This window comes from Mytilus trossulus, chromosome 6 (assembly GCF_036588685.1).
Source record: "Mytilus trossulus isolate FHL-02 chromosome 6, PNRI_Mtr1.1.1.hap1, whole genome shotgun sequence".
NCBI classification, from domain to species: domain Eukaryota; kingdom Metazoa; phylum Mollusca; class Bivalvia; order Mytilida; family Mytilidae; genus Mytilus; species Mytilus trossulus.
The window spans coordinates 81,856,825-81,880,852 of record NC_086378.1 but is presented as its reverse complement, the minus strand read 5'-3'; the positions used below and the strand labels follow the sequence as shown (position 1 = coordinate 81,880,852).

The 24,028-nt window shown below is 31.2% G+C and overlaps 2 protein-coding genes across 3 annotated transcripts; both read left to right on the top strand.

The window, feature by feature from the left end:
* Positions 1-928: 928 nt before the first annotated feature.
* On the top strand, positions 929-4,947 carry LOC134723054 (uncharacterized). The gene is made up of 3 exons (XM_063586690.1): positions 929-935; positions 2,025-2,102; positions 3,599-4,947. The coding sequence occupies exons 1-3, from the start codon at positions 929-931 to the stop codon at positions 4,945-4,947; spliced, it is 1,434 nt and encodes a 477-aa protein (XP_063442760.1).
* A 9,287-nt stretch (positions 4,948-14,234) lies between these two features.
* LOC134722015 (ADP-ribosylation factor-like protein 2-binding protein) lies at positions 14,235-20,701 on the top strand. 2 transcript variants are annotated; one of them, XM_063585425.1, is made up of 7 exons: positions 14,235-14,307; positions 15,751-15,805; positions 16,453-16,514; positions 17,282-17,388; positions 17,984-18,069; positions 18,788-18,884; positions 19,637-20,701. In XM_063585425.1, the coding sequence occupies exons 1-7, from the start codon at positions 14,277-14,279 to the stop codon at positions 19,769-19,771; spliced, it is 573 nt and encodes a 190-aa protein (XP_063441495.1). In that variant the 5' UTR covers positions 14,235-14,276; the 3' UTR covers positions 19,772-20,701. The 2 variants fall into 2 exon arrangements, with proteins under 2 accessions (XP_063441495.1, XP_063441496.1); XM_063585426.1 differs by lacking the exon at positions 14,235-14,307 and adding an exon at positions 14,604-14,839.
* The last annotated feature ends 3,327 nt before the right edge of the window (positions 20,702-24,028 follow it).

Below are 24,028 nucleotides of genomic sequence, written 5' to 3'. Positions count from 1 at the left end.
TCCATAACAATGTTTTATCCTATTGTGACAAAAGGCAATAATAATACGCCTACACTCTTATATTGGACTCCGTGATTATTTTGTTTCGAACTGATTGCATATATGCAATTAATTAATTGTTTTTTTTTACACAGTTTACATAAACATTATTCGTCTATTATTCAATTCATTCTTTGTTTTTTTTTATTTATTCATATATATATATATATATATATACATTAAAATTTGCGCAATACAGTTACCATATCTCGCCTAAATATGTGTTTTACCTATTTTTATAGGTTTATGTGTGTGTTGCATTTTAACGTTGAGTCGTTTGTGTTTTCTCTTATTTTTGAGATATTGAGATAAGACGTGGCACGGTCCATCCCAAATTCATGTATTTGGTTTTCATGTTATATTTGTTATTCTCGTGGTGTTTTGTCTGATGCTTGGTCCGTTTCTGTGTGTGTTACGTTTCGGTGTTATATGTCGTTGTTCTCCTCTTATATTTAATGCGTTTTCCTCGGTTTTAGTTTGATACCCCGATTTTGTTTTTTGTCCATGGTTTTATGAGTTTTTGAACAGCGGTATACTACTGTTGCCTTTATTTACCTAAACTATGACTTTAAAGTGAAATAGTATCAACCTTTATCTTTTACATAGTTTTTAAGAAAGGATAAGGAGAATGCATGAATTATAGACATCTCATAGCAGTAAATGGTTTTGTATGTCTTTGTTTCTGGTCATTAGATTTTTATGATAATTTGCATTAATTTAATTGGCAGATAATTTTCATGGAAAAGGTTTCATTTATTCATGTCACATTCATTTTCCATCAATATCTAAAACAATATATAAAGACCTAGGTGGTCGAGTGTTATTACCGTGTCAGTAGCATACTTTATCGCTGGCCAGTCGGAACCGACTTTGAGTTCGAACATCGTACATGGCAGGTACTTTTTACTTCAACCATTTAGGATTGTTGGTTTTCCTGTCAAAGTCCGATGGTTATCTCCGCCACAATAACTACTTCCGACAGCAAAAAATTACCACCACAATAAAGACAAACAGTGGTGACAGCTATTAACAGCAACAATCAATCTATCAAGGTTAACAATACGAAGAAATAAAATCCATAACTGTTCAGTCTCTGTTTCAAGTTCAAGAAAAGAAAAAAAGCTGTTTCATATCATTTCTATTACTTTCCATTTCTATTTTACATACTTCACTAATACAGTAAAACATTTGATTATGAGTTGAATAGCAATCATTATAATTGAGACAAGTTTAGATGTGCTAAAATGACTTTGCTTTACATTATCCAACAGTTGTGGTGCATATGATACTTCATTCTTAGATTTCGAACTTTCATAAAAAAAAAAACACACGCTTGAATTGTTTATACATTGACATTATAGCTGGTTTCCAATGAGATAGTTTCAGTAATGCTTAATGCCAAATGTGCATTATCCTTGTAAAACTACTATCTAGAATTACATCCACATTGCATAATATCAATTGACATAACTTTGCATGAGGTAGTGTCAAGCAAAGAAAAAGGCGCCTGCGAGGTATTTGATATATATATATATATATATAGAATGAAAATGTCATCTTAGAGGGGTTTCTGTGGAATTTTTACTGCCGTACCCCTATTTTTGAGGTATTTATCTATTTTGTCAGTTTCATTTGCTCACACATTGCTATCAATACAACTTTAAAATGAAATTTAATGAGACTATAATACAAGTGAGAGGTGTAGTTACCCATAAAACCAGGTTTTATCCACCATTGTCAACATAAGAAAATGTATGTACCAAGTTAGGAATAGGAAAGTTGTTTTTCATTTGTTTGGTGTATTTGAGCTTTTGGTTTTGCCATTTTATTAAGGAGTTCCCTGTTTGAATTGCTGTTTGTTAGTTGTATTATTTTACTTTTGTAAGGATTTGTTGGCTATAACATATCAATTGTTTGTAAACTGTAATTCAAAGAAACCATCGAACAATATAGTTCGTATTATCATATTGTTCTTTTTATTGCAGAACACATTCATGGAAAAATTAACTTCAGCAGTTTGGTTTATGATTATGTTTTGTTTGCAATTCCACTCTGTGGTGCAGGTAAAACAATATGGACTAGGTTAGTTGACTCAATTATAAAAATTCTTTACTTGAAAATTAAACGTATGTATTAGTCACAATGTGGTAATTACTGATACACTGATTTCTCTTTGCTGAAAAGAAAGTTATTCTAAGAAATTTATGTGTGTTTAAGTAATAACAGTTAATGAATATGGTGCATCCAAAGCACTTTTATAGATTAACCATCACCAGGGGTTGAAGTCATAAAACTTTGCTCAGTGCTCGGAGCACAAAAATCATGCTCGAAACATGAAATCCAGCAATTTGATTGGTTGATTTTCGAGTCTGAGTACAAAAATCATGCTCGAAAGTTTTATGACCGTGAGGCCAGGAGTGCCCTAAATCAAATATTAGAAAATCTTGGATGTAAAAATTATCGACCTTCATTGAATATAACCATAAGGAATTAAAACAAATCACATTAATCGTCAACCAGACTGTGCCTGAGGGTGCAAATCCCTTTGTTTTTTGGTACATAAAAAGTTCGTTAAGAGGAATGTTTAAAAATGAATGTTATGAATTATTTGTAAGAAAAGCACTGAATTTCAAGCAAAAAATATTCGAGGTGTCTAACTGTTTATTATCTAGTATTATCGACTCAATTCGATTACAAAAAAGAAACCTGCGTGCGAAGCGCTATGCTGGATTTATCTTCTTAGGACACGCTCAAAGCCCAATATTTAAAAAGTAATTCATCGTGAATATCATTTGGAGCCCCTGTTATGGCGTTTTATTTCTAAACCTGTGTATGTATATAAATGTGCATAACTACACTATAGTGTTTTTGTATTTTTTTAAATACAATCGGTAACACAAATTTTGGTCTAAAACTTCATATCCAACCGATCCATCCGAATTCATCCCAAGTATTGACGGGGTTAGTATTGCTAACAAAAGTTGTCTGTACTTTGTTTTATGAACTGTTGTTTGATTTTAAGTCGTGATTCTGTTGAAGGTACAACATCGGTTCACCTTGGTTTAGTGTACCTTTGTTTAATAAATTCTTAACATACAACATAATTTTATGAAAAAATAAAATCATAAAAATAATGAACTCCGTGGAAAATTCAAAACGGAAATTCCCTTATCAAATGGCAAAATCAAATGATAAAACACATCAAACAAATGGACAACAAAAGTCATATTCCTGACTTTGCACAGGCATTTTCAAATTAGAAAATGGTGGATTGAACCTAGTTTTATAGTGCATTGCAAACGGGTACATCGCAAATCAAAACATGATTGGGTTATTAAAGAACAAACAATAGTATATTGAAGATTTGCTTTACATCAGAGCGACAGCTGGAAAAACTTTAAATGTAAGGGGTTATTTAGTCTATATCGTACTCTCTCCTCAACTAGTATACTTCTAACCAGAACTATTTTTACTGCCGATTTCTTCTCATTAATGCTAATATATTAAAAGCGTAACAAATGACCAAAAAATTATCTGTTATTCTTTAATTTTTTGACAGAAGAAAATAGAATAATTATAATCGGAGCTGGTGTTGCTGGAATAGCTGCTGCAGCAACTCTACATGAAATGGGACACAGTAATATCCTTATCTTAGAAGGGTCCAGTCGTGTTGGTGGTCGCGTAAAAGAGGTTGAATTAGGTGAATATACTGTTGAGACTGGAGCTCAATGGATCCATGGTCTTGGAAATAATCCAGTTTTGGATTTAATCAGACAGTATAATGTATCATACCGAATCACAGATTACGAAGACTTCCTAATTTACGATGAAAACGGAACAGTGATAACCGAAAAAAGTCAAAGTGTATATGAAAAATTTGAGACAGTCCAAACAAATCTTGAGAAAATACGAGCTTCAATGTTGTCGTACCAAACACCAGATACAACTCTTAGACAAGTCTTGAAAAAATCTGGTTGGATTCCGAAGTCACCGTTGGAAGATGCTGTTGAATATTATGACTTTGATTTTGAATTTACGTTCTCACCAGATTCTATATCAGCTAAATACGGCGCTGATAAGCCAAATTATAAAGTTTCAAATAGCACCCCTGGTGTCGACGCGATGGTTAATGATCTTCGTGGATATTCATATCCGTTTCGTAAACTTTTATCAAAAACTTTGCATTCATCAAGTGACAGCGCAATATTATTAAATAAAGTGGTGACACATGTTCATCAAAATGGTAATCACGTGACTGTCCGAACGAGCGATGATAAATCTTACGTTGGCCAATACGTAATTAGCACAGTGAGTATCGGAGTTATGCAGAGTAGATCAATTCAATTTGAACCTTCATTACCAAACTGGAAAATGAATAGATTTGATCAGTTTCAAATGGGGGTATTCACACATATGTATTTCCAGTTCCCATTCACATTTTGGGATGATAAAGAATATCTTATATACGCAAGTTCGAGGCGTGGTTACTACACGATATGGGTAAATATCGAAAAACTATTTCCCAATTCAAGGATTCTTCAAGCAACATTAGTTGGAGAAGAAGCCAAAAGAATCGATAGAATGTCAGATGAAGATATCAAGAATGAAGTTTTGTCCGTTCTGCGAAATATATTTTTTAAGAAAAATATCGTTATACCTGAGCCTGACTCTTATGTCATTCCAAGATGGCTGTCTGATCCTTTGTTTAAAGGGTCGTTTAGTAATTGGACACCCGGATTCACGGAAGACATGAAAATGACATTATGTAATCCTTTTGGGAGATTATTTTTTGCAGGAGAAGCTTGTTCCAAAAATTCTTTTGGTTTTGTTCAAGGAGCGTATAAAAGTGGTAAATTGACAGCCAAAAATCTACTTGACTGTATGAATGACAGCTGTAAAACGTGTTGAAAACTCATACCGATTATAACAGGGGGTATCTTAATGATTGAACCGAAAAAACAATAATGATTGAGAATGTTCACTTCTTCAGTATTTCACCTCATAAGGAGTATAAATTAATTATAGTTATAAGCAAATTTTAATAATATCTTGGTGAGGCAAAGTATTCTTTTATTTGTCTCATGCATATTATTTTTACTGTTTATTTAGTTTTTGGTGATATCTCGATTTGACGTGATTTTGTAATTATACATCCCATGACTCTTTTTATTTTTCTATGATAATTTTTGTATTCTTTTCTTTCATTTTTTGCTAATGTGCTTTGTTTATATATTAAAAAAAGAAAAGAAGATGTGTATGATTGCCAATGAGACCACTCTCCACAAGAGACCAAATGCGTAAAAATTAACAACTGTATGTCACCGTATGGCCTTCAACAATGAGTAAAGCCCATTCCGCATAGTAATTTAAAAAAATTACAATATAAAATTATTCAAAAGAGAAAAATAACGGCCAAATTTATGTACAAAAAATGAACGAAAAACAAATATGTAACACATAAACAAACGACAACCACTGAATAACAGGCTCCATCTGACTTTGAAAAGACACATACATATATAATGTGGTAGGGTGAACATGTTAGCGGGATCCCAACCCTCCCCTAACCTGGGACAGTGGTGTAACAAAAATTTAAGAATATATGCCTTTTGTGCTTCTTTCTTCTATATTTGATTGATTTGTAGTGAGTGAGATTACAACACAATGTTGACTTCTGTACCCCTATTTTTGACAATTGTACCTAATATGTCTGTTTGTTTGTTCACACATAGTTGTCAATATTGTGTAATGTAATGCGATTTGCATACAAGGGCCAGGTTAAGCTAGCTACAAAACCAAGTTCAATCCACCATTTTCTACAGAAGAAAATGCCTGTACCTAGTCATGAATATGACAGTTATTTGTTCATTCGTTTGATGTGTTTGAGCTTTTGATTTTGTCATTTGATAATTGATTTTCCGTTCTGAATTTGACTCGGAATTCAGCATTTTTGTGATTTTACTTTTTAACATTCTCCATTTCCATTCTCTTTTTTACACGGGTTTGTCTACTTTTGCATGCAACTTCAAAGGTGCAGTAGTATCAGAGCAATACAGCTTTTGTATACAAACATAACTGAATTGTTTGAATACATATCATGTACATATGACGTCTTTACACTAAATTCATTTGATATACACAGCTACTTTTGCATAGGTACTTTTTCTGTACTAAAATAAATTTACTTTTAATATTCAGTACTATTGTGTTACTACAAAATTATGGTAATATTTAGGTACATGTACCTGTATTTTACAATGCTGTATTTGTACTTGAAATTTTGGTACTACAGATTTTTGGTTACTACCGTTTACTTACATTTTCAGCATTTTGTAAGATTTTCTATTTCAAATCTCTTAAAGTTATGACTTTAAAGCATGGAATATTGCATTATTTCTCTACAGAATTATTTAGTGCAAATCAAGTACTGTAAAATACAAGTACAAGTACAAGTACCTAAATATTACCATAATTTTAAAGTAAAGAAATAGTACTAAAAATTATGAGTAAATTTCCAGTACTGCATATTTTTAGTACAGAAATAGTACTTATGCAAAAGTAGCTGTTTAGGATGTGTACTGATTGGTAGATTTGTCTTGGATGCCTGATTTTCTATCATAGATATTGGCTTTAAACTAGCTGTCAGTAAATGTAGCTGCAAGTACTCTCAGATATGTAGTTCATGTCTTTTTGGTTGTGTATAAATACTCTGACATTTCTGTTCTGTGTTTAGTTAGATTTCTTTTATCTGTTTGATATCGATCTGATTCAGGGACTTTGACCGAGAGGTGAATATTTCTAAAACGAGAAAAGTGATTGTCACTCTATATTCATCAGTTTGTACTTTGTCTACCGTATTATTTACTATAATTTTCCAAGATTGCTTTGATCTCATCTATCCAAAAAAAAATTACCTGTACTTCCTATAATAGTTTTAAAAAGTTGGATAAATGAGAATTTACCCAATATTTACCCAGGGAAAACGGTAGTATTACATTTTCCCATTATTTGGTTGGCCTTTTGTGTACCCAAGACAGGTGAAGGAAATCAACGATTGGATGTAAGGGTACAATATATCTTTTTTGTAACTGCAGTGTGTAAATTTACAATATACATTTTAAAACCTATTGAAATATTTTTCTACAGAATTATTCGAAAAGGCTTTCAAAATTTCATAAATTTGGTGCAAAATGACGGTGGGCATGGAAAACATAAACAAGCTCCGTTGGAAATTGGTCATGACACTATTTGGCTTCAATTTTTAGAATACAGTAATAAAGTACTAACACCACACATAACTGTTTTATCCAGGTTTTTATTAACCCGAATAATTCATGCGTTATATTCCGCTGATCAACGAAGGCTACATTAACGTTAACATTACATCCTCGTGTGGAAGAAAATCGGACACGGAAAGGGCTTGAATTATTCGAGTTAGGTTTTTATTATAAAAACTGGTAAATTTAGACAAATGTTAATATTATCGCCTATGGCAAAATAAAGAGTACCGTTTTCCCTACCCACCGGCTCCCGATGTGTTTATATGCGGTGTATAATATAATCGCAGATACGTAACTTGAATTACTCGGTCAATCATGATCTATATTATACGAATTTTGCCGAATGCTAAACACATGACTATGATGGAATACACAGACACCCTTTGTCAAAATTTTCAAAAATTCTCTTCCCTTTTACGTTGCTTGATAGTGTTTAATTTATGTTAATATTCAAAAACCATGTACAAGAATTATGGACATTTCAAGGCGAGATAACTCGTGTTAATTTTCTATTCTGGTTCCCAATTTGTTCTCATCGCCAGTCGGGTGACCAGTAGATAAGAAAAGATAACTCCCCTAAACAAACACCCCACCAAAAGATGTCGATTTGCCGTTAGGCATATTGCGTAATTAATGATATTAGCAATTACACGATAATTCCAGAAGCAATATATTTTAGAAGGGATCCCCGCTATGACTTTAAAAACTCTAGGTCAGCCAAATAAAGGTTAATGATCCTTGATTTTAGAAGAAATATCCGAAGCAGTTATCCATTATAAATTATCTGTTGATTTTGTAAATATGAACAAGGAGGTTATGAAATACAGACCATTCTCTTAAATTGTATTTGAAAAGTAACGGTGTAAAACAAAGTTGTGGAATAGAGAACTTGAAGCTGTAAAGTCTGATTTTGTCATTGAAATTTATAAAATTATTTGCTTAACTATGTATTTATTGTTAATTCTATATATATACTTTATTTAAGACAAATGTATCAACAAGTTTCGATTCGTTTATTCTACATTTGCCAGAGGTACATTTAATGTATAGCGAGAGGGTTGAATTCTCACTAAACATGTTTCACCCTGCCGCATTTTTACACCTGTCCCAAGTCGGAAGCTCCTTGTCTGTCTTTTTTATTCTTGTGGGTTGTTTTTTAATTTAAATTCATTCAAGGATTTGTATAGTTCATTCAAGGATTTGTATAGTTCATTCAAGGATTTGTATAGTTCATTCAAGGATTTGTATAGTTCATTTATGTGTTTAATTTTTGGAGTTTAGTATGACGCCAATTTTCATTAATTCATTCACAAACATTCGAAACTCAACTAGACCCAACTCGAATAATTCAGTGCCCTCTATCTACTACTTTTCTCGAGGGTGTGATCGAAGTGATCGTAATATAACGACTGGATTATTTGGGTTAAACTAGACCTAACTAATTCAACAGTGATTAACACAGAGTGGGAAATTTTCTATGTTCGCAAGTTTAATAGAGAGAATCCATAGGCATATTAAAATTTGTAAGGGTTCCGCGGAACCCAGTGTCTCGCCTACTTTTGCTGTAACTCCCAGGCTCAACAAAAATTCAGAAAACAATCAATAAAACTATTCCTCTTGATACTATCTTTTGATTGTAAGAAGCTTCTGTCCAAGTTTGGTAAAAATTTCAGAATAGTTTATGAATCGAATAAATGTTTTAAAAACTTTAACTGCAGACTGTATGTAATGTTAATAACTGGAAGAAAAACTAAGTCCATTTATAAGTAAAATGCAGATACACAGTACAGGTACCAAATATTAACAAAAATATCCTTTCTAGATACTAGCTTTTGATCATAAACAAGCTTCAGTCCAAGTTTGGTACAAATTAGAAATAGTATAAGAAAGTTATTAAATCTTTAAAAAAAAATTAACCTCCATTGACCACAGAGTGTAAGTGTTGTTTCCTTGCAGAAAACCTAAGTCCATTTAAAAGAATAATGGATTTATTTTTTTACAAAATTTAATTCTGGATACTATCTTATGATCATAAACAAGCTTCTGTCCAAGTTTGAACAAACCCAGAATAGTTAGAGAAAGATATTCAAAATTTAAAAACTTTAACCATAGAGTGAATGTAGTGTTTCCCCGCAGAAAAACTAAATCCATTTATAAATAAAATACAGAAAAAATAGAAATTTTATTTTACAAAAATTACTTCTTGATACTATCATATGATCATAAACAAGCTTCTGTCCAAGTTTGGTAGAAATCCAGTATAGTTTAAGAAAGTTATTAAATTTTCAAAAACTTTAACCACAGAGTGAATATTTGTGGAGGGGGCTCATCGGGGGGTTCCGATCCCGGATACCGCTTACTGTTTTGTCAAATTCCCGTATCCCGCTTACACTATCTACGTAAGCAATTCTCATTTTTTGTCATTCAGTCCCGGATCCCGCAAGACCTCATTTCCCGTTTTCACGACACAATTATTTGACTTTCACGTGTCACGCTTACACAAAATCGGCAATCCCGTGTCACGCTTAGATCCCAATGAGACCCACTGTGGACGCCGCCGACGACGACGACACAGACGACGACGGAATGTAGGATCTCGTAGTCTCGCTTTTTCGACTAAAGTTGAAGGCTCGACAATAACCACATATACACGGAACAGAAATTTAATACATTTTATGAACGGAGAACCAGTTATGACCGCAAATAAACAGAAATCCTGACACAAAATTGTTGTGATTTAGGAAAGATTGTAACCCTCCTGTGGGTTTATTGGTCAAGTATTTCCAACAACCGCTGTCAGTAAGCAAATACACGGAAATAATTCAAAACAGAAACAAAATATCTAATAGCGCAAACGATTTGTCAATTAGGAATGTCATGACACCCGAAAGTCAGGTTCTCGTTTAGTTCACTCCTTTTTTATTGTTTGTTTAATCGATTTTTGAAAATATTCGTTCATATTTCAACGTTTCTAAAAAATTTTCACTTAATAAAATACGTTTTCTTTATGTATAACCCTCTGTATATTCTTATGTGTAGAAATAAGAATGCCCTTATACAACAGAATAGAGAACAACAAATATAAATAAGTATGGTTATATCGCCAGAATAAGAGTTATACAAGAAAGAAAAAAATGAAATATGAAAAGAATATTTTCCAATAAATTAAACTTAACCAAAATAAAATGAAAAAAAATGAGGGGGGGGGGGGGCACTCATTAAGAGGCTGTGTGTGAAATACTTTATTTTCAATATAATACTTCCATGATAAGATAAAATAGCAACATATGGTATTGATTTGGGATACAGCACTGGAAAGGATTTGTCGTGGCCCCTTGGACGCTTATATACTATGTAAATATTGACACATTTGTGTTTATATGGCAGTTTAGATCATGGAAAATACTTCCATATTTAGATCGATTATTATGGAGCTTTTCTTAAAAACGATTTTCGATGTATTTTGTCATTTTCATTCATTGTTTATGTTTTGAAAAACATTAAAATTTCACGTTGACATCTATATTCTATTTCAATTTAATTTTTCAGATTATGTAACCATTTTTTTTCAACAATACAATCATTGTGTATTCAATTAATTAATAACAAATTAATGCTATTGTTACTTGAAACATAATAAGTTTATTTAGACAAAGCCTTTTTTAGAAAAAAAATCCTTTTTCTGTACTTTTCTCAAAGATGTCGACAGAACCATACTACTTAACTTTTATGTACTTTAAAGACATCTTTGGTATAACAGAAATTATTTATTGCTTAAAACCTAACTAGCTATAGATATTTTAAATAATGGATGTAAAAAAAAAAGGAAATTCACATCATAAAATGGAGAATTCAACTTATAACACCAACCACAATTCGTCTTTAAATACGGTCAATCCTAGTTGTCTGAATATACGTTGTCTAACAAAAAAATACGAAGTTCCACTTTTAAAAGCATAGGGACACCAGTAAACATTATTTTAAAATGATGATTTTTATACCATTCGATAGGAAAACTTTTTGCCAATATTGTATAACGTATTAATTTAATTTACAATAAAAAATGAATTAAATATGATTTTTTTAGTAGACATGTATACCTCGTATTTGCTATATATTCAACCAGAAGGCATAGTATTCGTTTATCTAACTAGTGGTCATAATTCCCCGTAGACAATAACGTTAAAAAAAATCAATGATAACTGCTCTCTGTGGGATAGTTGATAAGGCCATCCAGCTGAGCTGTCCGCAATTCTTGTGTATGTAACTTGAAACAAGGATTTGTGTATCACTGTACAAATTCTTGCTTCAACGTTTCCATTTTGTTATTTTTTAATCAATTTAAATCATACAATTAATCCTTTCGTGTTGATAGAATGTGCCTCGGGCAGGTATTAAAAAAATTTCTTACATATGTTACATAAATTCGTTGTTTTGATCTTTAAGAAGCCGAAACAATATGACAATTCCTTTACTACAAAAACAAGATTATTATTAAATTTCATTATTCATTTTTAAGACATGTATTAAATTCTACCATTTCATTGGTCGAGAGCACTTTGCAATATTCTAATTTTTTAGAGAGGTTATTATAGGATTAAGTTGTTTGTTACACAACAAAGCTGTCATTTTTGACTTTCTGTTATCCCAAACTGGTAATCTGTATGGATAACAGTCGTTGTTTTAACAGTTTCACAGTTCAATTGAGGTTATACAAGACACACAAGATAATGTATGTTCCGGTAATATTTCATTAGATTGCATCTGTATACATCTGTATATTTTTCCGAAAATATACCTGCATCGAAATTAATAAAAAGGAATACCATATGATAAGAAAATTTTACTGTATAAAATACGAGATTTAATAATAAAAGACCAATGTTAATAACAAACAATATATTTTCCTCCTAAACAAAACCACATTTTCCCATATGAACTATAAAGAATAAAGAACATAGTAAGCACTGATTAATTATCCACAGTAAACACTTCATATGAAAATCTGACCAGGAGAGAACGACTAAAACTTTCTGGAATAATAAAAATAGACTAATCATTTCAACGTTGCATTTTTTATTTTTATTTCCTTAGAAAATTACATAATTTAAAAAAAAACCTTCTGTTATTTCATTGATATACATAATAAAGGAGAAAGTTAATTCCGTTATGGTGTGGTCTATACATTCTCCTTAGAAATCTCTGTTATCATGTGACAGTATGTTCTTAAATTTTACACATACCAATATATAATGATATTCGTTACCGATTTCGTACAATAATCTTTGTTATCAATGAATTGGGTCCCATCCTTTGCGGGGCGGGTGAAGAGGAGGGCACTGCATCGTAACCCATAGCAAGTGAAGATGGAATAAAACATCGATGATAAAGAGTTATAACAATAACTACCATCAGTAGCAAATGTATAAGTTATCTACCAGAGTAAAAGCGGCAATGATAATTTTTTAAAATATAACCTATCTATGTTACCAATTGTTTTGGACTAACTATTAAGAGAATTATTTTTTAAGTATATACACAACTATATGCGGCATGGTCTTGCAAGAATGTATCTTACAAGAAACAGTAATGTTCATCTCACACATTATGCATGGATAATACACCCCTAGACAAGGTTTTAGTGCATAACTGCATCAATTTTATGTTTATTTATTTATGTAAGATAATTTTCAAGAATGACATATTTGGAAAGTCAAACTTGTTTTCTTTCGAAAGCTTCGAGTTGCTGACTTTGGTAAAGTCTATTTTGTATTTTTGTCAGAAATACATTACAACGCCATGGAATTAACCACATTTTTTATTCAAACGATAGTTAACTCGAGATAATCATGTTCGAGTTATAAAAATATCCGCGTAAAATCAAGGAAACTGATTGTAACATCAGGGTTCTTGGTGTCCAACTTCGAGAGAACAAGAACCCAAATCATGCTAACTTTTTCTCTCTCTCTCTCGTTTGGGTATGTCGAATTCGGTTCGAAATTCGTTTTCAGACTGGGTTGATTTGTGGGTTTGAATGAAGAAAAGGGGGTAATACATAAATAAAGTAAAACATAGAATATAGCTCGCTAACGCTCGTACTCGACTATGAAGAACGAGATTATCATTCTCTTACATCTACTAATTGGAGAAAGAAAAAAGTTCATATTGAGAATTGTCCTTCATTTTAAATTTTCACACCTGTATACATCAAAGAAATCCAACTCGAGATAAGCGATTGGTAATAAGTCACATGTTAATTGTATAAACTTGTTCTTATCCTTAGGTTATTGTATTTAATAGTATACCACGTCTGTTATTAGTGATTGACTAATTGGTTAATTGAATTACAATTTAGATATTGTGCGGCCACTGACTTCAAAGGGGTGGGTGTATTTTTAAGAGATATATATATATATATATATGTCGTTATTCTCACTAACCAAATTTCAAATATATACATATTTCAAAATAATGATAACATATAAAAAAAAAAAAAGATGTTATATGATTGCCAATGAGACAACTATCCACAAAAGACCAAAATGACACAAACATTAACAATTATAGACATGCAGACATAATATTTTATTATATTTTTACATGATATGTCGACTTAACTTGTATAAAAAACAAAAATAAAAATGAATAATGAATGCAAGTTAATATAGTATAAAATAGTTTTAATTATATTTAGGCAAAGACATATAATACACACTATGTAATTTAAATCTCGAAAATAAAAACTTTGAGAAATACCCTTTAACTTATTTACATAAATATCCCGTAATAGAAATGTTTCAAATAATTGATTACTTCTCTATAAATTATATTTATGATTGTCTTTTAAAAGAAATATATAAGAATTTTCTCAAATGATATTTCAAATCAAAAGAAATAAGATTTGTTTTACAATAAAGCATTTTTGATTAGAGATTTAAGTTCCGGTGATTTAAAAACATGGCATCAAATGCCGATGAAGAACAACCGGGTTAGTGTTATTTTAATATTTTATGTAGACTTCCCAGTTGATTTAAAAATATATATGTAATAGTTCGGCTTCCCCATTCGTTAATTAGTTGATTTAAAGTTCTTATCCCAATAAATCAAGACGGAGTACATAGTTGAGTAATTAAATCACCATTGTTTGTTTTGAAATGTTCCATTTTCAGCGTAAATTGATATTTTTTTACCTGTGTAAGTTTATATTTTACACATTAATTGATTGGCTTGATGTGTGTTGATTACGTTAATACATGTCATATCCACATGAGTTAATTACATCTATAATTCATTGTCGAAACATGTTTATTGTCTCAGCATGAACAACGCGCCACATGAACTCTCCACTTATTCTATATAAGTAAACTTCCTGCGGGAAACTTCACCTGAACTTGTTTGGACACGCGATACCTTAACGATCACTCAAGTACATTTGGATCAGTAGTGAATGTAAACAGAAAACAAATACAAGGATAAAAAGGAACATATAAAATCATCTGCCAAAATGAGTGTCTGCATGTGTAAGTAGCTAACTTTGTCACACATTCTTTAATTTGTTGGTTTCTGTAAACTTCATAACAACATAACAACTTTTAAAAACTTTGACAAGTGACATCTCTTCCTTAACTGGCATTGTTATTTGCTTGGAAATTAAGGGGCACATTTTCTAATGAAGTATCCAAGCCATCTAACGAAACAGATTGTGATAACTTTTATGGAAAACGATCCATTCAGTCTTGCTACTGTATTTTTACACCCCCCCCTTTTTACATTCAATATACATTTGCATACTGCCATTGCTCAAAATTGATAAATTAAAATAATATGCCACTTTTCTTCTACTGGACTAACATGAATATAAAAACACAAAGTATATCACTATTATACTACTTACTTAAAATATTAAACACACTCTTTTAACAATGATTATTTAGATATAGTTTCAAAATAAATTCATATGTTTTCAAAATAAATGTTTGTGTTTTTTGTGTTTTTTTTTTTTTTTTTGTGGGGGGGGGGGGGGGTAATTGTACATGTATTTATGCATATAGCAAATAATAGAGGTGACACTGGACCACCATGAAGTTTTCTGCTGAGAAGTGCAGTATTGCAAATGCAGCATGTTTGGAATCTTTCTGGGCTCTTATATACATGTATGACTAAGTGTGAAGCTGTTCGTTTTCTCTATTTGATTAGCATGATTAGTTCTTGTATTCCTTGGGTCTATTACAGCTAGCCATACTGTTCAGGTTTAGCACCATCAGTTTTCAAATGGTCTTCATTGAATAGCACTAGCAGTAAGCTACAGTTGTCTGATTGTCTATCATACTACATGTACTACATCACATCTTCTTATTACTGCAATATAATCTTATCTTTTTGTTTCTTTTGAATATATTTATGAATATTATATGTTTTGTGTTTCTTGTAGATGGAATAGAGCCTATGGATTTTGCCTTCCATGATGAAGATTTGGCAATTGCTGTGTAAGTCATATATTTTAGTCATGTACATGTACATACAATGACATAATAAACAGAATTTATCATGTTTATAGTTTCATTGAATTTGCCAATAGAGAAAAAAAGAAAGCCTTGCGTTATAAAATTGAAAATCAAAGTTTGATGAAATTTAATTATGACTAAATTATGTCTATGGGCTCATAAAAAAATAACGTCGGCCAATCAGAAGACGCGTTATATCAAAAATTAAATACACTTTATCGCTATTTCCCCGCCATTACTGGATATCACACAGGTTCCCGTAAAATTTTGACGTCATAAAACAAAACATATGACGCCACTATGGAAAAGCGATTGTTGTATGCGTCAAAAGGTCAAGCGGCCAGGTCGGCCGGCAGAGTAGGCTAATAGCGATAATGTGTATTATACATGTTTAACAAAAATGTACATAAAATGTGCAATTTATAAATGTAATTTTAGTACATCTGACATTATTAATAGAATAATATCTTTTTTCTTTTCCAATCACACTTTAGTTCCTGGAACCAATCAAAAGGTTGTGTCATGTACATTAATCATATATATTTGTACTTTATAAACACACATACTGACATAAAGATCTGATTTATGTTTATAGATTAAAATTTGATAATTGTTTATGATTATTTTAGATCCAGTGATGTTGATACTAAATTTGATGAAACTATAGGACACATAGAAGATATTATTATGGGTAAGTACATCATTTCTGTCAGGTTGCTGTCTATTTGACATATCCACATTTATAAAAAAGAACGTCACTCTGACATCAAATGGATATGCAAAACTAAATAATTTGACAATATAGATAACTGCAGAATCAAACAGCTCATGACTTACACAAATAACTTTCACCACTCTCAGGCAATGTCCAGTGATTGATAGTTTTAGTGAATAGTTATTAACATGATTATGGAAGGTTGCTACTCAGTTTCAAAATAAATAGCTTTTCATAACACTAGAAAATATTAATAGGGGATTAATTAAGGAATCAAAACAACAAAAATTATGAAGACGTCAATCTGCTTGTTTTAAGATATTAGCCATTGAAATTTTGGCGGGAAAATGTTCCCTCTTGATTTTTCATAGCTTTATCATTGACAAGTTAAAGTTCTCAAAAACTATTAAAAAATAATTTAAGATTTTAGAAGACTTTTACCATGTTTACAAATGGCTTATTATTCATTTGTTATTATACAAGCAAAAGATTTATAAAAAGAAAAATGGGGTCATGGGCAATTTTTTTTTTAATGTTTTCAAATGGATTAAACCAGAGGATTCTGAAAATCTGACAAAAATCCAAAACACAGGTTACTGAAATCACTACTGGAGTATTTATATGGTATGAAGTAACATTTAAAAAAACCACACAATAAAATAGGTGAACATATCAAAGAACAATTTTAATCATGAGTAGTACAATAGATGCATCTGACTAAAATAGTAACCTTTATTTTTCAGAAGATGAATTCCAGACATTGCAAAATAATTTCTTAGAAAAATATTACCATGAATTTGAAGACACTGAAGAAAATAAATTTGTTTACACAGATATACATAGAGAATATGTAAGTATAGACCCCAGTATGCTGACATTCCTCATAGACTATATATCATGGATATGGTCCCTAAGAAAGTCAAACACTTAGCCAAGTTAAATTTGGAAAACTGTGGTTTTGCTACCAGTTTGTGTTTAACCTTTCTCATGGGTTTCTAGTTAACATTTATAACCTTACTCCTGAGAAATATAGTTAAAAAAATTAATAATACTTAAAGGAGACAGCCATTGTTTCTTTGCTTGCAAGGAAAGGTTTAAGGCTTCTTTTAACACAAAGAATATATATATAACAGTCTTATCAATGTATCAATAGGGTGTTTCCTGTAATTAACGATTACCATCATTGAAAAAAGTATTTAGTCTTTTAATTTATGACGAGTGAAAAAGTAAACCTTACAATGAATCAGATTGACCTATTTCTAAACATTATTTTTCAAATGACATTTAGCATGTTAACTCAAATTGGACAAACATGTTGGATACTGATCAATTTGATTGGAGAATTTTTCATCTATTTAGCAAGCAATATACATTACATTGTCTCATTAATATTTGAAGGCATAAAAGTAAGATAAGTTTATTAATCTAAATTTATTTATTTTCAGATTGAATTAATAGAAAAATACTTAGAAGATGAATTATCTAAACGAATACCAGAGTTTTCTATGGTAGAATTTACAAGACAAATAATGTAAGTACTTTTAACATATAATTCATGAGCAAAAGAAAATATTTATCATGTTTTAAAAAAAAATGGAAGTTGTTGTCAATTGTCAAGATTGTCAAGGAGAAATTTAGGTGAATTAAAAAAACCTTTAAAAAAATACAAAAAATATCTTTTTATTGTGAAAAATTAATTTGACTGACTTGGCCATATACCATGTATACTGTTATGGGTTCTACATCCTTAGTACATTTATAGATTAACTTTCCAGTGTCCATGCATGATGATATTTTAGTCTTTACTCAATTAACGTTAACATGCTTAATGAACACTTTTCTACTTTGAATGCAATCATCACCATCATATACATTATTAAGAGTGTCCTAAAAAAACCTACTGTTATATATACCCTGATACATGAATAGAAAGTAAGCATATGTCATGTATGTATCAAAAATACTTAACCTTGACATACGTGACATAGAAAGTAAGAAATACAGCATTAGGACACCATCTATTGTAAAAGTTTGAATGGTGTTTAATGAAAGCAGCAAGTATGCAAAACATGGTTTTATGTATAAAAAAAGAAGATGTGGTATGGTTGTCAATGAGACAAATCTTCACAAGAGTCCAAATGACACAGACATTTACAACTATATGTCACTGTTCATCCTTCAACAAAAATATTGAACCATTTTGTTGGTTCACATTAACTGTATGTAATGGTATATTTGTTTAATTTCAGAGAGAGAAGAAATGAATTAGATGGTGAAATATTTGAAATGTTATCAACCTTTAGTGACTTCATGGCATTTAAAGAAATGTTTTTAGATTATAGAGCAGTAAGTTGGTTTAATTGAAATGATAAATGATACCTTTCAAACATTAGAACATCAGTAATTTTTTAATGTTGAAAACTGTTACGCTGATAGTAAAACATCTAGCAAGAAAATCACACCTAAATGTACATGTACCTTGCTGTTTTCACGGAGTAGATTTTATTTTGTTCAAATTGGTTATGTTTTGGAAATGGATGATTTATAAACTGAGTTATCTTTTCATTATGTAAAGAGAAAACAATTTAAGGAGCCTGACTGCATGATCAAGTCCAACATCAACATACATGAATTATCCAATATTATAGACATCTGTATATATATTTAAAACTATAACTTTTGCTTGAAAAAATATCATGAATAATTAATAAATGGCTATTATCTATTTTGAATTTATTGAACCATAAAACTAATTCTTTACTCTTCACATTGATTTGTGGATTATGTAAAATGTGAAGAGTCAAAAATTAGTTTTATGGTTCAATAAAATAAAAATAAATTATTGCCATTCATTATAAATAAATTACTATCAAAAATAAGACTCAAAGAACTTTTTATATTATTATATTATAAACAATAACAATGTACACACATGTTGGCTGATGAATACACAACGTCAGAGTGGGCATGTCACCATCAAAATTGACAACATTGAAAATAAAACTAATATTTTTAACCAATCAACAGACAGTAAAAACACCAAATTTATTTATTATTCAATAAATCGTTAAATTTAATATATTTGTTTTATCTTTTAGGACAAGGAAGGGCGATCAGTAGATTTAAGTTCTGGTATTACAGTTACACACGTACATGAACATGACCAAGGAGGCAATGGAGACGGATTCTCATTTGACTTTTCACTCACTGGACAATCGTTTGGACCTAAGTAAATCTTCCACAATATCAGGAGAACTGTTTTAAGTATTAGATCTGTGTCTGTTTACCTCAGCTTTAAGACATGGATCTCACTCTAACCATTACTTTGATGCACAAAGTCAGGGTCAACTGAAGACTTCTCTCCAGTCAAATGATTTGTCCATGAAAAACACTTTTAACAGTCTTAGTTTTGCTGTATTTATCCTTATCTGAATCTATTGAATGCTTGAAAATGATCTGTATTGGAGGAATGCATGAATAGTATAGGTGTTAAACGTGTTGAAGTGAATATATCACCATTAAGAATTTTAAATGATAACAGATAAGGTCACACACTGCCAAACTCTTTATTTCATATATAAATGCTCTTATTTACATTGTGCATTAATTTATACATAATGAATCTGAAATTGATCAACAACAAAAAGAAAATAGTACTTTATAGATATTTTCACATTTTTCTTGCTTATTATAAATAAAATTTATAACTTTTCTCATAAACATTTTTTGTCTAATCCATAGAGGATTATGGTTGTACACATGGTTTGTTTTGTTCCTCTGTTTTCTCAAAGATTTACTATGTACTTACTTTTAAAATGTATCAAACTTTGCCATTTCACATATGTTATTTACATTCCTATAGCACATGTGTTTCATGTAAATTCAGTATCACTATATATTTATTACCACCAACTTGCGAAAAGCTGTTACATTTAAGTCTGTTTAAAAAATGTGCATGTGTCTTGTGATATTTCAAGTTGATGTAATCTGAGATGAGATTCATTTAATATATCATAATAGTTCACCAAATTTATGGTATATTTTTTAAAAGAGGGCAAATTTCAAAACAGTAATGAAAAGAAACCAAAATATGTGCTTCCTTTAAAAGTGTTAAGATAACATCATAGTTGTATACTTGGTTGTAAAGTGCTACCGTCCAGTTAGATATATTGTTTGAATGAGAGGTGCTACAAGAAATGAATGATCATGATGATGGTTTGTTTGTTATTTTAATGAACGATATTGATATGAAATAGTCACAGGAAAAGTGTTTCTATGTTCATTTTATTATTATTTTAATTTGTATTTGTGTATTTGTGATTATATTTATAATAAAAGTTAAGTATACAAACATTTCCGTTTCTGTCTCGCCTTACAAGACAACAAGGATAACTGTCTTGAATACACTAGTCTATCAGTTTATGCAGTTTAAAGCTTTATATTTGAGAAGGTGTCATACAATGTATGCAGATGCCTTATGTTACGAAGTCAGTTTTAAATGTGTGTTACTTGTTCCTGACCTCATGTTTAAACGCCTGTTTACAGGAAGTATTTATAGAATAACTAATAGAAGAATTCAAATTAAGAAAAATATTCAAAGAGTGACCAAACAACACATTAATTCCCGATTGCATGTAGAGCATGAGTTCATTATCAGTGTTGTTCGGTATTTTTGGTGAAAGAAGACTTCAAGTCTTCTGAAGACCTATGGTGCCGACTTTAAAATCATTGAATACCTCCGTATGCCCCATCCGATCTGTGCATTACAATTTCATATCAACACCGATTCCATGACACCAAATTTTACACATGATAAAGCATCTGAATCATGTAAATTAGGATTTAAAAACAATCACTATCGTAAATATGTACCTTTTATTTATGTAAATTATTAGATTTCATCTCATCTACATGAACATTGTTTGTTTACTTGTAACCGGATGTTTTTAATGTAGATATTTGTAGCACGCATGTGTCAATTTGGTATCGGGTCGACTAGCCCTGTTTCCATGGTCGCCCTTGGTCTGTTCGTCCTGAGTTCTTTCGACCACATAGTACGTTCACCCTGTGTTCATTCTCTTCACTCTTATCAAGGACGTTTTATAATAAGTCCTTGGATTTATTAAAAAATATTAATATTAAGGGTATCGTTAAAACCCCCTCTTAAAGACGATCTAGTGATAATCATCTGTTCCATATTTTGTTCCTGAGGTAAAACAATCGTGTTCGGCCAATCAAATTCTGTGTTCTAATGATTAAATTAATAAGCCAATCAAAAAGGCTTTCTCTGAAGATTATTCTAACATGCTAGATTTTGAACTTTGTTGTTTTCATCAAGTCGTGGCTTTTCGGCAGGTAAATTTTCATCTGCAAAGAGGTTCTTACACAGCTTAAGGATAAAAGCATGGCTGATTGACAAAATTCAATGATGCAGTACCACCATAAAGATAATACTGAATAGTATTTTTTTTCGAGCCTGCAACTTTTGTTTAGAAAGATCGACATAGGGATAGTGATCCAACGGCGGCATTAGCTAATTTCTTAAAAGCTTTATATTTTAAAAGGTAGAAGACCTGGATGCTTCATACTTTGTATATAGATGCCTCATGTTAGGAACTTTCTGTCAGTCACATGTCCAATGTCCTTAATGCCTCATATTACGAACTTTCCGTCAGTCACATGTCCAATGTCCTTGACCTCATTTTCATGGTTCAGTGACTACTTGAAAAAAGAATAAGATTTTTTGTAATGTTAAATTCTTTCCTATTATAAGTAATTGGAAAACTATATTTGGTATGTGCGTACCTTGCTCGGTCCTCATGCCCGTCAGACAGTTTTCATTTGACCTCGACCTCATTTCATGGATCAGTGAACAAGGTTAACTTTTGGTGGTCAAGTCCATATCTCAGATACTATAAGCAATAGGTCTAGTATATTCGGTGTATGGAAGGACTGTAAGGTGTACATGTCCAACTGGCAGGTGTCATCTGACCTTGATCTCATTTTCATGGTTCAGTGGTTATAGTTAAGTTTTTGTGTTTTGGTCTGTTTTTCTAAAACTATATGCAATAGGTCTACTAAATTTGGTGTATAGAATGATTGTAAGGTGTTCATGTCTAACTGACAGGTGTCATCTGACCTTGACCTCATTTTCATGGTTCAGTGGTCAAAGTTAAGTTTTTGAGTTTCGGTTCATTTTTCTAATACTTTATGCATCCGGTCAACTGTATTTGGTGTATGGAAATATTTTATGATCTTTATGTCTGTTACGCAGGTTTTATTTGACCTCAACCTCATTTTCATTCACGGTCCATTGCTAAGTGTTAAGTGTTTGTGTTTTGGTCTGTTTTTCTTTATTTATAAGCAATAAGTCAACTATATTTGTTGTATTGAAGAATTGTTAGCTGTACATGTCTGCCTGGCATTGTTCATCTGACCTTGACCTCATTTTCGTGGTTCATTGATCAATGTTTCGTTTTCTTTGTTAATGTTGAGTTTATGTAACAGTTGTAATTAAGCTTTATATTAAGGACTATCAACATAATATCAATGATTAGAAGGCGAGATATTTCAGCGTGTGCACTCTTGTTTACTATAATTTATTGACATAATACTTTATTTTCGTATCCAATTAAATCATTTAAATGACAATGTACTATACTTTTTTTCACAAAGACCAACAAACAGGTTGGGACCCCCCCCCCCCCCCCCCCCAGTATGAGTGGTGTCCCTTAAATGAAGGACTGTCCCTAAAAGACAAGGGGTCATTTTACTGTTGAAAAAAAAGAAAGAAGATTTTTAACTCAAAAGTGGGAAAATTCATTATATTTGGTACATCTTTTCTAAATGAGTGGTCGAATTAATAAAGAAGATATAAGTTTAGAAACTTCACAAAATTCTTCTGAATCGTTTTGACCATTTTAAAATACTTGATAGATGCATAGTTCTTGGTGAAAGTTTCATCAAATAATATGAATATCAAGGTGCTCATTTTTATATGTTCTTCCAATGAGGGTTACCACTCATTTGGAGTGTTGTTCCCAACCTGTAAAAGGTCCATCTTTGTGCATAATTCAAAATTGGAAATTTCAACAAGCATCATATATTCTCACACAAGAAAATAAACCCTGGTCTGCTAGCTACATGCTCATCTTTTCTACTGATTTAATAACTAAAATCATTCAAACAGACTTAAAAAAAAGGCATGTAAGCTCATCATACAAAATATGACACTTTTTCTAGACAATCCAGATCGTGCAAAATACTCCGCTTAAAATTTTAACCTTTAAGATTGTTGTTGCGCATTAAAAAAAACATGGGAACGTTCAAAAGTTGGCAGGTATGTAACAAGTCTTACTATTCTTATGCCCCAATTCTTGGCATTATGTTTTCTGGTCTGTCAGTCCCCCCCCTGCTTCAGGTTAAAGTTTATGGTCGAGGTAGTTTTTGATGAAGTTAAAATTCAATCAACTTCAAACTTAGTAAACATG

Bases quoted from the DNA above. Each gene is read 5' to 3' on its own strand.
- LOC134722015 (XM_063585425.1), top strand. From the start codon at position 14,277: ATGGCATCAAATGCCGATGAAGAACAACCGG. The intron at 16,515-17,281 runs GTAAGTACATCA...TTTATTTTTCAG, and splicing joins CATAGAAGATATTATTATGG to AAGATGAATTCCAGACATTG. The intron at 17,389-17,983 runs GTAAGTATAGAC...ATTTATTTTCAG, and splicing joins CAGATATACATAGAGAATAT to ATTGAATTAATAGAAAAATA.
- LOC134723054 (XM_063586690.1), top strand. The intron at 2,103-3,598 runs GTAAAACAATAT...ATTTTTTGACAG, and splicing joins AATTCCACTCTGTGGTGCAG to AAGAAAATAGAATAATTATA.